Source organism: Salvelinus namaycush, chromosome 29 (assembly GCF_016432855.1).
Source record: "Salvelinus namaycush isolate Seneca chromosome 29, SaNama_1.0, whole genome shotgun sequence".
In the NCBI taxonomy this organism is placed as follows: Eukaryota; Metazoa; Chordata; class Actinopteri; order Salmoniformes; family Salmonidae; genus Salvelinus; species Salvelinus namaycush.
This window is the reverse complement of record NC_052335.1, coordinates 30494319-30511254: the sequence shown is the minus strand read 5'-3', so window position 1 is coordinate 30511254 and position 16936 is coordinate 30494319. Positions and strand designations below refer to the sequence as shown.

General features: G+C 41.5%; 1 protein-coding gene across 1 annotated transcript in view; it reads right to left on the bottom strand.

Annotated features, from left to right (window-relative positions):
• Positions 1-16936, bottom strand: part of LOC120024544 (ectonucleotide pyrophosphatase/phosphodiesterase family member 1-like) — a 51122-nt gene that overhangs the window by 22856 nt on the left and 11330 nt on the right. Inside the window, exons 2-3 of the mRNA XM_038968825.1 lie at positions 7015-7090; positions 6369-6494 (exon numbers count right to left, since the gene is read on the bottom strand). Coding sequence (XP_038824753.1) covers positions 6369-6494; positions 7015-7090 — 202 coding nt within the window. The remainder of the gene's footprint in view (positions 1-6368; positions 6495-7014; positions 7091-16936) is intronic.

The window sequence follows — 16936 nt, the reverse complement described above, 5'->3', positions numbered from 1 at the left end:
GTTTATATCCCAGGACAAATTAGCTAGCAACAGCAAGCTAGCTAAATAGGACAAATTAGCTAGCAAGAGCAAGCTAACTAGCTAAATTGCCATACATGTTTAATGCTTTTCGACCTGTCCCCAAATTAACGTAATTGGTTCAGAGTTTGTTTTGATATTTTAACCTGCGTGTTGTGATCGCGTTTGGTGTAGGGGGACAAAATAAATTTATGCACGGTAGTGCACGAGCACAGCCGGTTTGGGTTCGGTGTTATGCCATAGTTTGTACATCTCAATTGTCAGTAGCAACCACATTTGTTTAAGCAAGTCAGCCATATCAGCTATGTTTTTTTTAAAGACAGTAGCTGCCAGACAGGTGTAGCAGTGGTATAGTGCAATTAATGTATTGTTTAGCGTTGTGTTGTGTAGTGGCTTTGCTAGCATGCATCCTACGCAAACTGGCTATTATATATCTTTGTTGGTGGTGTGGCTTTCATATAAGCCCTTGGGCAGCCAACCCACACACCATTTGTTTTGTATTACTTGTTTTCTTTGGTGCAAAGATATTAAACTAAGAGCCATGTTCCTGTGTGGCTCAATTGGTAGAGCATGTCATTTGCAACGCCAGGGTTGTGGGTTCGATTCCCACAGAGGACAAGTACGTAAAATGTATGCGCTCACTACTGTAAGTCACTCTGGATAAGAGCATCTGCTGAATGACTAAAATGTAATGTAAAATATAAAACCACGTGTGGGGAAACCACACTGCCAAGAATACCACATGGAAGCTAGGGGACCGCTGGCCACAGTGACCAGTGTAACCGGTGTGAAATGGCTAGCTAGTTAGTGTTGACGTCACTAGCTCTGAGACATCGATGAAGTTGTTTCCCTTGCTCTGCAAGGGCTGCAGCTTTTGTGGAGTGATAGGTAACGATGCATCGTGGGAGGCAGTTGTTGACTTGTTCAGAGTGTCCCTGGTTCGAGGTGAGGAGAGTGCTGGAAGCAGTACTGTTACACCAGAAAGGACCCTAAAAGGGAAGACTTGGCACTGTGGGTTTCAGACAGACTCGCTTTGAGGACAATACAGTGCCACGGCCCGCTACCAAAACCTGCGGGCTCTCCTTCACTGTAGCCAACGTGAGTAAAACATTTAAATGTGTTAACCCTCGCAAGGCTGCAGGCCCAGACGGCATCCCCGGCCGCATCCTCAGAGCATGCGCAGACCAGCTGGCTGGTGTGTTTACGGACATATTCAATCAATCCTTATCCAAGTCTGCTGTCAACCACATGCTTCAAGATGGCCACCATTGTTCCTGTTCCCAAAAAAGCTAAGGTAACTGAGCTAAATGACTACCGCCCTGTAGCACTCACTTCCGTCATCATGAAGTGCTTTGAGAGACTAGTCAAGGACCATATCACCTCCACCTACCTGACACCCTAGACCCACTCCAATTTGCTTACCGTCCCAATAGGTCCACAGACAATGCAATCACCATCACACTGCCCTAACCCATCTGGACAAGAGGAATACCTATATAAGAATGCTGTTCATTGATTACAGGTCAGCATTTAACACCATAGTACCCTCCAAACTCGTCATCAAGCTCGAGACCCTGGGTCTCGACCCCGCCCTGTGCAACTGGGTACTGGACTTCCTGACGGGCCGCCCCAGGTGGTGAGGGTAGGTAACAACATCTCCACCCCACTGATCCTCAACATTGGTCCCCACAAGGGTGCGTTCTCAGCCCTCTCCTGTACTCCCTGTTCACCCACGACCGCGTGGCCATGCACGCCTCCAACTCAATCATCAAGTTTGCAGACGACACTACAGTGGTAGGCTTGATTACCAACAACGACTAGACGGCCTACAGGGAGGAAGCGAGGGCCCTCGGAGTGTGGTGTCAGGAAAATAACCTCACACTCAATGTCAACAAAACAAAGGAGATGATCGTGGACTTCAGGAAACAGCAGAGGGAGCAGCCCCCTATCTACATTGACGGGACAGTAGTGGAGAGTTAAGTTCCTCGGCGTACACATCACGGACAAACTGAAATGGTCCACCCACACAGACAGCGTGGTGAAGAAGGCGCAGCAGCGCCTCTTCAACCTGAGGAGGCTGAAGAAATTCGGCTTGTCACCAAAAACACTCACAAACTTTTACAGATGCACAATCGAGAGCATCCTGTTGGGCTGTATCACCGCCTGGTACGGCAGCTGCTCCGCCCATAACCGGAAGGCTCTCCAGAGGGTAGTGAGGTCTGCACAACGCATCACCGGGTGCAAACTACCTGCCCTCCAGGACACCCGATGTCACAGGAAGGCCAAAAAGATCATCAAGAACAACAACCACCCGAGCCACTGCATGTTCACCCCACTATCATCCAGAAGGCGAGGTCAGTACAGGTTAAAGGTCGACCGAATAGGATTTTTCAACGCAGATACCGATACCGATTATTGGAGGCCCAAAAAAAGCCGATGCCGATTAAATAGGCTGATTTTCTTACATTTATTTGTAATAATGACAATTAACAACAATACTGAATGAACACTTTTCTTTTACCTTAATATAATACATCAATAAAATCAATTTAGCCTCAAATAAATAATGAAATATGTTCAATTTGGTTTAAATAATGCAAAAACAAAGTTTTGGAGAAGAAAGTAAAAGTGTAATATGTGCCATGTAAAAAAGCTAACGTTTAAGTTCCTTGCTCAGAACATGAGAACATATTAAAGCTGGTGGTTCCTTTTAACATGAGTCTTCAATATTCCCAGGTAAGAAGTTTTAGGTTGTAGTTATTATAGGAAGATTTCTCTCTATACCATTTGTATTTCATATACCTTTGACTATTGGATGTTCTTATAGGCACTTTAGTATTGCCAGTGTAACAGTATAGCTTCCGTCCCTCTCCTCGCACCTACCTGGGGTCGAACCAGGAACACATCGACAACAGCCCCCCTTGAAGCATCGTTACCCATGCAGAGCAAGGGGAACAACTACTCCAAGTCTCAGAGCGAGTGACGTTTGAAACGCTATTAGCACGCACCCCGCTAACTAGCTAGCCATTTCACATCGGTTACACCAGCCTAATCTCAGGAGTTGATAGGCTTTAAGTCATAAACAGCTCAATGCTTGAAGCATTGCGAAGAGCTGCTGGCAAACGCACGAAAGTGCTGTTTGAATGAATGCTTATGAGCGTGCTGCTGCCTTCCATCGCTCAGTCAGACTGCTCTATCAAATATCAAATCATAGACTTAACATAATAACACAGAAATACGAGCCTTTGGTCATTGACGAGCCAGGCGGCCAAAACTGCTGCATATACCCTGACTGCTTGCACGGAACGCAAGAGAAGTGACACAATTTCCCTAATTATAAGACATTTATGTTAGCAGGCAATATTAACTAAATATGCAGGTTTAAAAATATATACTTGTGTATTGATTTTAAAGAAAGGCATTGATGTTTATGGTTAGGTTTGGTGCAACGACAGTGCTAAATCAACACCCGTTTGGCGAAGTAGGCTGTGATTCGATGAGAAATGAACAGGCACCGCATCGATTATATGCAACGCAGGACACGCTAGATAAACTAGTAATATCAACCATGTGTAGTTAGCTAGTGATTATGTTAAGATTGATTGTTTTTTATAAGATAAGTTTAATGCTAGCTAGCAACTTACCTTGGCTTCTTTCTGCCCTCGCGTAACAGGTAGTCAGCCTGCCATGCAGGCTCCTCGTGGAGTGCAATGTAAGGCAGGTGGTTAGAGCGTATGACTAGTAACCGGAAGGTTGCAAAAACGAATCCCCAAGCTGACAAGGTAAAAAATCTGTCGTTCTGCCCCTGAACAAGGCAGTTAACCCACCGTTCCTAGGCCTTCATTGAAAATAAGAATGTGTTCTTAACTGACTTGCCTAGTTAAATAAAGGTGTAAAAAAAAAAAAAAAAAACTATCGGCCAAACCGGTGTCCAAAAATATCGATCTCCGATTATTATGAAAACTTGAAAATGGCCCTAATTAATCGGCTATTCCGATTAATCGGTCGACCTCTAGTACAGGTGCATCAAAGCGGGGGCCGAGAGACAAAAACAGCTTTAATCTCAAGGCCATTAGACTGTTAAACAGCCATCACTAACATTGAGTGGCTGCTGCCAACATACTGACTCAACTCCAGCCACTTTAATAATGGAAAAATTTATATAATCAATTTATCACTAGCCACTTTATATTATATAATGTTTACTTACCCTACATTACTCATCTCATATGTATATACTGTATGCTATACCATCTACTGCATCTTGATGTAATGTATCACTAGCCACTTTAAACAATGCCGCTTTATATGTTTACATACCCTACATTACTCATCTCATATGTATATACTGTACTCTATACCATCTACTGCAGCTTGCCTATGCCGTTCGGCCATCACTCATTTATATATTTTTATGTACATATTCGTATTCATTCCTTTACACTTGTGTGTATAAGGTAGTTGTTGTGAAATAATTAGGTTATATTACTTGTTAGATATTACTGCATGGTCGGAACTAGAAGCACAAGCATTTCGCTACACTTGCATTAACACCTGCTAACCATGTGTATGTGACAGATAAATTTGATATGGGATGATGTTGCACATGATTACCCACATGGGTTCTGTCATGCTCTGCCTTATCTCAGAGTCAGCATGCCTGCCATCTGCAGTGAACATTCCAGTTCACCTAAAAAAACGTGTTTTATAATAGTGTTAATAATTTATTCTGTACAGGAGAAAGCATTCATCTTTAAGTCCACGCACACAAACAAACATGTACACACACACAGTGTATTCGGAAAGTATTCAGACCCTTTGACTTTTTCCACATTTTGTTACATTACAGCCTTATTCTAAAATGGATTACATTTATAATCTACACACAATACCCTATAATGACAAAGCGAAAACAGATTTTTTGACATTTAAAAAAATGTATTAAAAATAAAAAACATACCTTATTTACATAAGTATTCAGACCTTTTGCTATGAGACTCGAAATTGAGCTCAGGTGCATCCTGTTTCAATTGATCATCCTTGAGATGTTTCTACAACTTGATTGGAGTCCACCTGTGGGAAATTGCATTGATTGGACATGATTTGGAAAGGCACACCTGTCTATATAAGGTCCCACAGTTGAATGCGCATGTAAGAGAAACAAATCAAGCCACGAGGTCAAAGGAATTGTCCGTAGAGCTCTGAGACAGGATTGTCAAGGCACACATCTGGGGAAGGGTACCAAAAAATGTCTGCAGCATTGAAGGTCCCTAAAAACACAGTGGCCTCCATCATTCTTAAATGGAAAAAGTTTGAAACCACCAAGAATCTTCCTTGAGCTGGCCGCCCGGCCAAACTGAGCAATCGGGGGAGAAGGGCCTTGGTCAGGGAGGTGACCAAGAACCCGATGGTCACTCTGACAGAGCTCCAGAATTCCTCTGTGGAGATGGGAGAATGTTCTAGAAGGCCTGCTTGCAGCACTCCGCCAATCAGGCTTTTAAGATAGAGTGGCCAACGGAAGCCACTCCTCAGTAAAAGGCACATGACAGCCCGCTTGGAGTTTGCCAAAAGGCACCTAAAGAACTCTCAGACCATGAGAAACAAGATTCTCTGGTCTGATGAAAACAAGATTGAACTCTTTGGCCTGAATGCCAAGCATCGCATCGAGGAAACCTGGCACCATCCCTACAGTGAAGCATGGTGGTGGCAGCATCATGCTGTGGGGATGTTCTTCAGTGGTAGGGACTGGGAGACTAGTCAGGATTGAGAGAAAGATGAACGGAGCAAAGTAGAGAGAGATCCTTGATAAAAACCTGCTCCAGAGCGCTCAGGACCTCAGACTGGGGGCGAAGGTTCACCTTCCAACAGGACAGCAACCCTAAGCACACAGCCAAGACAATGCAGGATTGGCTTCGGGACAAGTCTCTGAACGTCCTTCAGTGTCCAAGCCAGAGCCCAGACTTGAACCCGATCGAGCATCTCTGGAGAGACCTGAAAATAGCTGTGTAGTGACACTCCCCATCCAACCTGACAGAGCTTGAGAGGATCAGCAGAGAAGAATGGGATAAACTCCCCAAATACTGGTGTGTCGAGCTTGTAGCGTCATATAGAAGAAGACTCAAGGCTGTAGTTGCTGCCAAAGGTGCTTCAACAAAGTACTGAGCAAAGGGTCTGAATACTTATGTAAATGCAATATTTCTGTTTTTTCCTTTGTCATTATGGTGTACTGTGTGTAAACAAGGCTAATAGATGGTGGGTAGCTGGTGGGTAACCTGACCCGTTCTCTCCTGCTCTACATACCTCTGGTAGTGTAGTGTTGCAGTAACACTTGAGGTAGTCTAGGGACTTACCAGGCTCCACGCACACCTCAGTGTAATCCAGACAGCAGTTTCCCTCTTTCTCACAGGACAGGTCACAGTGGCACGATGCAGACTTGTCCCTGCTGCCCGTCACACACCTGTTTTTACAGCTCGTCACTACAGGGGATGAGGAAAATATGTCATTGTGTTACTCAGGATGTCAACTACGCTAATCAGAATGTAATTTGTTATTCAGAATGTGACTTGTTACACAGAATTACATTTATATTACTCAGAACGTCAAATACGTTACTCAGAATGTTACACATTCCTCAGAATAATTGGGAACATTTGACAGATTACAAAAAGCAGGAAAAAGTACATATGATTGGTTAATTATGGCTGAAAACACATTGAATGCTGTGATTAACATGGATGTTAATGCTAACCCTTAGCTGTTTTTTCCCCTTTTCTCAAAAGAGAATATTGAACCATTTAAACTGGACATTCAATGCATTGAATTAGACTAGAACAGGATTTCTATTTTTACTGAAAAGCGTCTATTCAGTGGGCGAGCTCATAAAGACAATGGCGGGTTTTGTTTCTGTGTTTACAAATGGTCAGTTTTGCACAGCTGCCAAGCACAAGGGCTAAAAGGGCCGTAGACAGAGAAGGCTCGTTGTTAACTAAACCGTACCTTTAACGTCGCAGCGCTGCTTCAAGGCAAATACGACCACGATGACAGTGATCATCAGCAAGCAGAGCAACAGTACCTGAGACGAGATAAAAAGATGAGAAAATTCCCCATGTGTAGGAGGCAAATCAATCAAATTTATTTCTAAAGTCCTTTTATATCAGCAGTTATCACAAAGTGCTTCACAGTAACCCGGGCCTAGAACTCAGAGGAAGAAACGCAGAAGCAGTGGCAGGAAAAGATCCCTACAAGTAAAACATCTAGAAAGGAAAAGAGATACATTTAGCATCTTGTATAGTCCACTATTACCATTTTCACAGTATTCTGCCGACTCAAACCATACAGTGCTGGCTTGGATATTTTATTTTCACATTATCTTTCCAGCACGGTTCCAGTACCTACAGTGTATTCGGAAAGTATTCAGAGCCTTTGACCTTTTCCATATTTTGTTACATTACAACCTTTTCTAAAATGGATTAAATTGTTTTTTCCCCCATCAATCTACACACAATACCCCATGATGACAAAGCAAAAACCGGTTATAATTTCTTGCTAAATTGTGTGTGTGTATATATATATATATATATATATATATATATATATATATATATATATATATATATATATATATATATATATGATTGGTTAATTATGGCTATATATATATATATATATATATATATATATATATATATATATATATATATATATATATATATATATATACACACACACACACACACACAGTTGAAGTCGGAAGTTTACATACACTTAGGTTGTAGTAATTAAAACTCGTTTTTCAACCACTCCACAAATTTCTTAAAATAAAGTGGTGATCCTAACTGACCTAAAAAAGGGCATTTTACTAGGAATAAATGTCAGGAATTGTGAAAAACTGAGTTTAAATGTATTTAGCTAAGGTGTATGTAAACTTCCGACTTCAACTGTACATATATTGTAATGAAACAGGCAGGGAGCAGGCCTCGAACCCTCGACCTTCTAGCGCGCCATCGACTGTGCCGCAAAAGCATGCTCGTGCTGCAGAGTCGATTTCCACCCTTATAAACCCAGGGTCGTTACACTACTCCCTCCTTTCAAAGAGCGCGTCCTCGCGCTAGCTTGCGACTCTATGTCTTATAGGAACGCACTCACTGGCCAAGCACACGCACTGTCGTGGATGCAAGATCCGATCACTTCTGACACCAATGTACAGAAACAGGCAGGGAGCAGGTCTCGAACCCTCAACCTTCTAGCCTGAAGTCCAGCGCGCTATCGACTGTGCCCTAAAAGCATGCTCCAGCGGCAGAGTCGATATCCGCACTTATAAACCCAGGGTCGTTACAATATATAGAAATATGAAATATCACATTTACATAAGTATTCAGACCCTTCACTCAGTACTTTGTTGAAGCACGTTTGGCAGCGATTACAGCCTCAAGTTTTCTTATGTATGACACTACAAGCTTGGCACACCTATATTTGGGCAGTTTCTCCCATTCCTCTGTGGAAATTAAATATTAATTACATACTATGCTGTTTTTACTTAAGAGAACTGTCTATTGTTTTATGTTAATATTTTTACTGATACAGGCTTGTCGTGTGACTTAGTCAACTCTGTTCGTTGGGCCTTAACTATGCACTTTTGAAGTGCAAGGTTAACTGCTCCATTTTTGCAAATCTTACAATAAAATTGTTGTTTCTGCAGTCTCTCTTCCTATAGAATTTCTCTGACAATTTGGCGATGAGGATGGGATGGCTAACTCCGCTTGCCGATTGCTCCCGGGGAGACCGAGGTCGCGTTAGACGTGGCAGGGAGTCCCACACTGACTAAGTGGAGCAGTAAAGGGACCTGCTCGGACCGGCAGGGAGCGTCAGTGAGTGTATACACCATTCAGAACAGACACAATAAATTAAGAGTGAGACTGATTTTCTTTTAAACATCATAGAAAACCCTGTTCTGGGACAGGTTGTGCACATTCCTAGTTAGACTCTATGTTGTGGCAGAGTTATTTCTGAATGGGAGGAAATTCTAGAAGTAATTCTAGGACAAACACCCCGTTGAAGCAGGGTGACCCTGTAGGAGCAGGGGACATCTCCGATTGGGATCTTTTTGTTTTTTTAATAGCATCATTTTTACATTTAGGTGTAATAATGACAATTACAACAATACTAAATGAACAATGAACACTTATTTTAACTTAATATAATACATCAATAAAATTAATTTAGTCTCAAATAAATAAACATGTTTAATTTGGTTTAAATAATGCAAAAACAAAGTGTTGGAGAAGAAAGTAAAAGTGCAATATGTGCCATGTAAAAAAGCTAACGTTTAAGTTCCTTGCTCAGAACATGAGAACATATGAAAGCTGGTGGTTCCTTGTAACATGAGTCTTCAATATTCCCAGGTAAGACGTTTTAGGTTGTAGTTATTACAGGACTATTTCTCTCTATACTATTTATATTTCATACACCTTTGAATATTGGATGTTCTAATAGGTACTATAGTATTGCCAGCCTAATCTCGGGAGTTGATATGCTTGAAGTCACAAACAGCGCAATGCTTGAAGCATTGCGAAGAGCTGCTGGCAAACGCAGTAAAGTGCTGTTTGAATGAATGCTTACGAGCATGCTGCTGCCTACCACCGCTCAGTCAGACTGCTCTATCAAATGATAGACTCAATTATAACATAATAACACACAGAAATACGAGCCTTAGGTCATTAATATGGTCAAATCCGGAAACTATCATCTCGAAAACAAAACGTTTATTCTTTCAGTGAAATACGGAACCGTTCTGTATTTAATCTAACGGGTGGCATCCATAATTCTAAATATTGCTGTTACATTGCACAACCTTCAATGTTATGTCATAATTACGTACAATTCTGGCAAATTAGTTCGCAACGAGCCAAGTGGCCCAAACTGTTGAATGAACGCAAGAGAAGTGACACAATTACCCTAGTTTAATATTGCCTGCTAAAAATATATACTTCTGTGTATTGATTTTAAGAAAGGCATTGATGTCTATGGTTAGGTACATTCGTGCAACAATTGTGCTTTTTTCGCAAACACGCTTTTGTTAAATCATCCCCCGTTTGGAGAAGTTGGCTGTCTTTGTTAGGAAGAAATAGTCTTCACACAGTTCGCAACGAGTCAGGCGGCCCAAAATGCTGTATATACCCTGACTCTGTTGCACAGAACGCAAGAGAAGTGACACAATTTCCCTAGTTAAAATAAATTCATGTTAGCAGGCAATATTAACTACATATGCAGGTTTAAAAATATATACTTGTGTATTGATTTTAAGAAAGGCGTTGATGTTTATGGTTAGGTACACATTGGTGCAACGACAGTGCTTTTTTCGCGAATGCACTTGTTAAATCACCCGTTTGGCGAAGTAGGCTATGATTCAATGATAAATTAACAGGCACCACATCGATTATATGCAATGAAGGACAAGCTAGATAAACTAATAATATCATCAACCATGTGTAGTTAACTAGTGATTATGTTAAGATTGATTTTTTTTATAAGATACGTTTAATGCTAGCTAGCACCTTACCTTGGCTCCTTGCTGCACTCGCATAACAGGTAGTCAGCCTGCCACGCAGTCTCCTCGTGGAGTGCAATGTAATCGGCCATGATCGGTGTCCAAAAATACCGATTAACGATTGTTATGAAAACTTGAAAATCGGCCAACCTCTAGTCAAGAGTTACAATCTAATTTGTTTATTTTTATTTTTTTTGTATTTTTCGTCCCTTTTTCGTGGTATCCAATTGGGAGTAGTTACAGTCTTGTCTCATCGCTGCAAGTGCCGTACGGACTCGGGAGAGGAGAAGGTCGAGAGCCATGTGTCCTCCGAAACAAAACGCAACCAAGCTGCACTGCTTCTTGACAATACCCATCCATCGGCTGGAAGCCAGCCGCACCAATGTGTCGGAGGAAACACCGTACACCTGGCGACCGTGTCAGCGTGCACTGCGCCTGGCCTGCCACAGGAGTTCCTAGTGCGCAATGAGACAAGGATATCTCTGCCGGCCAAACCCTCCCTAACCCAGACGACTCTGGGCCAATTGTGCGCCGCCCCATGGGCCTCTCGGTCGCGGCCGGCTGCAACAGAGCCTGGACTCGAACCTGGAATCTCTAGTGGCACAGCGATGCAGTGCCTTAGACCACTGCGCCACTCGGGAGGCCTAATTTGTTTATTTTTGATTTAACAGGCAGTGTTGTTTTTAATTACCGGTCCCCTGGGGCCCTTCTGTAAATATGCACATGTATTTCCTCACGTGTATTCTTATTCTCTTTGACATTTGTTTTAGAAATTTGTATTCAGAATATTGCTAGTAGTAGTCATTTGTCATACAGTAAATAATGTCTGGATTTCCTGAATCAGAAATGCCATAAACTAAACTGTTGTTCTGGTCAAGCCTCTCTTGAGTTTATGGCGAAGGTGACTACAGATGGTATCTAGATACATGAAAGGGTTATATAATTTGACCAAGAACAGTCGGAACCTCAACCTCCCCTAACTGTCTGAAGCAATGGCAACAATGGCGTACAGTATGGTCCTGCACCACTTCTACCGTGAGACCTGAGTCTGAGCCAGCAACCTGTACACAGTCAAAGCCATCAACTGCCTTTTCCTCTCAGGTTGTGCGACATGAGTCCACGTGGAGTGAGCATGGAGAGAGATCCTGTCAACTTCTTTCATGCTGCTGGTGTACTGGTAGGAAAATGGACAATAAATACATAACGGACTGTAAAGGACAGTGAACATGTGCCATTCGGGAGGACGAACTGAAACACTATCTGAAGAAGAACATGAAGACACTCCAGAAGGATGAGTGCCGGGAAACGGGGTGGTCAACCATGCCCGTAATTGATTTAGCCTTATCCAAAATTATAGGTGACCATTGCTGTACATTCATACCCTGGGTGAGGATAACTTGACTATTGTAGTGGAACATCTGAAAGAGCTCAGCAGTGATCTCGCAAACTAACACCAACCAGACAACGATTGGAATCCGTTTTGAAGGGTTCAGTTATTATTTGGTGTTATGGGAGCTACAATATTTAATTGATTGATTTATGACTTGGAAATGTGTTTTTTCAATAAATACTTATTATAACGGTCTAAGGCACTGCATCTCAGTGCAAGAGGCATTACTACAGTCCCTGGTTCGAATCCAGGCTGTATCACATCCGGACGTGATTGGGAGTCCCATAGGGCGGCGCACAATTGGCCCAGCGTCGTCCGGGTTTGGCCGGGGTAGGCCGCCATTGTAAATAAGAATTTGTTCTTAACTGACTTGCCTAGTTAAATAAAGGTCTAAAAAAATCGATATAAAAATAAATAAATAAGTGTCCAAAAATACCGATTTCCGATTGTTATGAAAACTTGAAAATCGGCCCTAATTAAATCGGCCATTCCGATTAATCGGTCGACCTCTAGACCATACCCAAATTAACCTTCTTGAAAATGTGTCGTATGACACTTTAATCATTCCCATTCAAATGTATAACTCTCTTCTGGGTACAAATAAAAAGTCAGTAATTCTCCACATCTGGGTGTTGGCCCTTACTGAGAAGTAAATGCTGGTCGTAAGACAACTCCCCTCCTCCTGGCTGCCTGGTGGTCTGCTCTGCCTGGCTCCTCTGGCCATGGAAGGGTGCACGGCTGGCCACATGTTTGTAATTAGTGGGCGGTTCAAAGACTGTGGATCTCAGTGGTTTAAAGTTTCAACTGAGTCAGCCATGTTAAAAGGGAGGGATATACAGCAGTTTAATAATCAAGGCTTGAGGAGAGTCAAGAGTCTCAAAAGAGGCTAGCAGGACCTGTCAGGATTAGAACTGGGCTCTAATCAGTATGGCGTGTTCTCATTGTGGGTTAAAACCAAGAACCTGTAGTAAAGAGCTTGACGTAAAGAAGACTCAGGTCCTAATCTTGAAGTGCTTTGAAACTCTGAGGACTGTGTTTCATGAATCATATGCTGTACATGTGTGATGTCGTAAGTCCTCATGAACTTACTGGAAAAGCCATATTAGAACGAAATATTGTGCAAGTATGTATGTGTGTGTGTGTACATGTGTTTATGTTTGCAAGAGTGTGTGTACGTGCGCAATAGTGTGTGTGGTGTTTGAGAAACCTGGCTGGTGTCCTGGGAAAGCCAAGGCTAAAGTACCGAGGTCCAGTGAAAGTACACACTGTACTTTGTAAAATGTCAATTTGCTTCACGTAATCATGAAGGATTCCTGTTATTGGTTGACTTTTTGTATTATTATTCTGTATGTAAATCCAAGACATTCAAGGGTTTTTCTTTAAAAAAAAGTATTTTCTGCATTGTAGAATAATAGTGATGACATCAAAACTGTGAAATAGCATGGGATTGTGTAATAAGAAAAAAGTGTTAAACAAATAAAAATATATATTTTAGATTCTTCAAAGTAGCCACCCTTTGCCTTGACAGCTTTGCACACTCTTAGCATTATCTCAACCAGTTTCATGAGTTAGTCACCTGGAATGCATTTCAATTAACAGGTGTGTCTTGTTAAAAGTAAATTGATAGAATTTCTTTCCTTCTTAATGCATTTGAGCCAATCAGTTGTGTTGTGACAAGGTAAGAGTGGTATATAGAAGATAGCCCTATTTCGGTAAAAGACCAAGTCTTCAGACCAAGAGAACAGCTCAAATAAGCAAAGAGAAGCGACAGTCCATCATTATTTTAAGACATGAAGGTCATTCAATCCGGAAAGTTTCTTCAAGTGCAGTCGCAAAAACCATCAAGTGCTATAATGAAACTGGATCTCATGAGGACTGCAACAGAAAAGGATAACACAGAGTTACCTCTGCTGCAGAGGATAAGTTCATTAGAGTTATCAGCCCAAATAAATGCTTCACAGAGTTCAAGTAACATCAACAGTTCAGAGGAGACTGCGTTATATCAGGCCTTCATGGTCAAATTGCTGAAAAGAAACCACTATTAAAATGACACCAATGAGAAGAGACTTGCTTGGGCCAAGAAACACGAGCAATGGACATTACACTGGTGGAAATATGGCCTTTGGTCTGATAAAATCTCAAATTTGGACTTTGGTTCCAAACGCTGTGTCTTTGTGAGATGCAGAGTAGTTGAACGGATGATCACTGCATGTGTGGTTTCCACCGTGAAGCATGGAGGAGGTGTGATAGTGTGGGGGTGCTTTGCTGGTGACACTGTCAGCTGTTTATTTAGAATTCAAGGCATACTTAATCAGCATGGCTACCACACCATTCTGCAGCGATACGCCATCCCATCTGGTTTGCACTTAATGGGACTACAATTTGATTTTCAACAGGACAATAACCCAACACTGATGCGCCGATATTACATTTTTGGCCGATACCGATATCCGTTATTTTCCCTTGCCAAAAAAAACGATACTGATAACCAATATTTAAAAATAATTTGCGGCCCTTTAACTATTTAACTGTACTAGAATGCTTAACACACACAAGGACGCAGCGATCTAAGGCACTGCATCTCAGTGCAAGAGGCGTCACTAGTCCCTGGTTCGAATCCAGGCTCTATCACATCCGGCCGTGATTGGGAGTCCCATAGGGCGCCGCACAATTGGCCCAGCGTTGTCCGGGTTTGGCCGGGGAAGTCGTCATTGTAAATAAGAATTTGTTCTTAACTAACTTGCCTATTTAAAAAAAAAAAAAAATTACACACACACACACTCCACACTGACCCAAAAATTATTTTGTTGGCATTTACGCATGTCCCCATTACCAGTGAAACATAATCCAAAACTATTTCTTTCACTTACTTGCTGCGCTGTTTCATTGTTCATTTCTTCAGTCATTTCATTCTCAACCAGGATTTCTATGGAACAGCGTTTGGGTCCTTGTGTGTCAAATAACACTATTTGACGTGTCATAAGCTTGTTGACCAATCAGGATCTGAATATGACTGTACGTCACAATAATTTAACGCGTTCATACATTTTTTTATGTAGTTATTACACATAGATTACACTATCACTCGTATTTCTTCATCGATACTTATGCTATGATGCAGGTAAAGTTGTCTCGCACACCTACAGTGTTGGTCATTTAAAAAAGCTATCTAGCTCATGGATGCAAACAATGTTCTTTCCCAAAAATATAGCAAAACGACAATCTGTTTCAGTAGCTACAGTTAGCTAGCTAACTATATAGCTAGGTGTCATCTTAAATAACCATCATTTATAAGAGTTCTATTTTGTTTAATGGTGGTCGGACCATCTATGTGAAGCTAGCCACAATCGTGGAATTTGCGTTTAGCCTTCAAAATAAAAGTATGGAATAATTCTACTATGTATTCATTTGCGTCACTGTCAAACTTTTATTTTTAAGGCAAACCGCAAATTCCACTACTGTGCCTAATTCTTTTTGTGGCTAGCTTCACAACACATAACCCGGTCTGGTCGAGCATCACTAGCCAGATGAAGCTAGCTGGCTGCTTATAACGTTGGCTTTGGGAAACGGGGTTAAGTAGGTGGCTAGCTATTTAAACTCAACAAAAAAAGAAACATCCCTTTTTCAGGACCCTGTCTTTCAAAGATAATTAGTAAAAATCCAAATATCTTCATTGTAAAGGGTATAAATACGGCTTCCCATGCTTGTTCAATGAACCATAAACAATTAATGAACATGCACCTGTGGAACGGTCGTTAAGACACTAACCACTTACAGACGGTAGGCTATTAAACCTGTTGAGGACAGAGGGCGCTGTTTTCACTTTGGGGGAAAATCGTGCCCAATTTAAACGGCCTCGTACTCAATTCTTGCTCGTACAATATGCATATTATTATTACTATTGGATAGAAAACACTCTCTAGTTTCTAAAACCGTTTGAATTATATCTGTGAGTAAAACAGAACTCATTTGGCACAAACTTCCTGACCAGGAAGTGGAAAGTCTGAAATCGAGGCTCTGTTCTAGGTCCTGCCTATAAATGGGCATGATACGTATTAGTATACATGCACGTCATACACCTTCCCCTGGATGTCAAGAGGCAGTGAGAGAAGAAATGGAGTGTTTATCTTGGTCTGAAGTGGAATAAATCCTCTTGGAATGACGTGTCACCATTTCCTGTTTTCAGGAAGGCGCGAGAAGGAACCGGGGATTGCCTTATGAAAAGCTTTCGTTATGGACGACTACTATCTCCGGCTTTGATTTTATTTGATACATGTGACCATATCATCGTAAAGTATGTTTTTTCAATATAGTTTAATCAGATTATTGAAATTTTTTCGGGAGTTTTGCCGTGTTCCGTTCTCTTACGTTTGTTGACATGGAGAGATTCGTGCCACTTGGCTAGTGTGCTTGCTAAATCGAGAGGGAAAAAGGCCGTTCTAAAACCAAACAACGATTGTTCTTGACAAAGGACCCCTTGTCCAACATTCTGATGAAAGATCAGCAAAAGTAGGAAACAATTTATGATGCTATTTCATATATCTGTCGTACATGTGAACTAGTCGTTGGCGCCCAGCTTTTGGGTACTCTCTAGCTATACCGAAGCTGTATGTCGTAATGAAGTTATTTTTAGAATTCTAACACGGCGATTTCATTAAGAACTAATGTATCTATCATTTCCTATACAACATGTATTTTTTAGTTATGTTTATGAATAGCTATTTGGTCAGAATATGTGTCAGAAAAATATCCGGACGTTGTGGGAAAAAGTAGCTACGTTAGCACAATGTATAACCACTGATTTCAGCTCTAAATATGCACATTTTCGAACAAAACATAAGTGTATGTATAACCTGATGTTATAGGACTGTCATCTGATGAAGCATATCAAGGTTAGTCAAAAATTATATATCTTTTGCTTGTTTGTTACGATCGCTAACTTTTGCTACTGGGAAATGGCTTGTGTTTCTGGCTATTGTGGT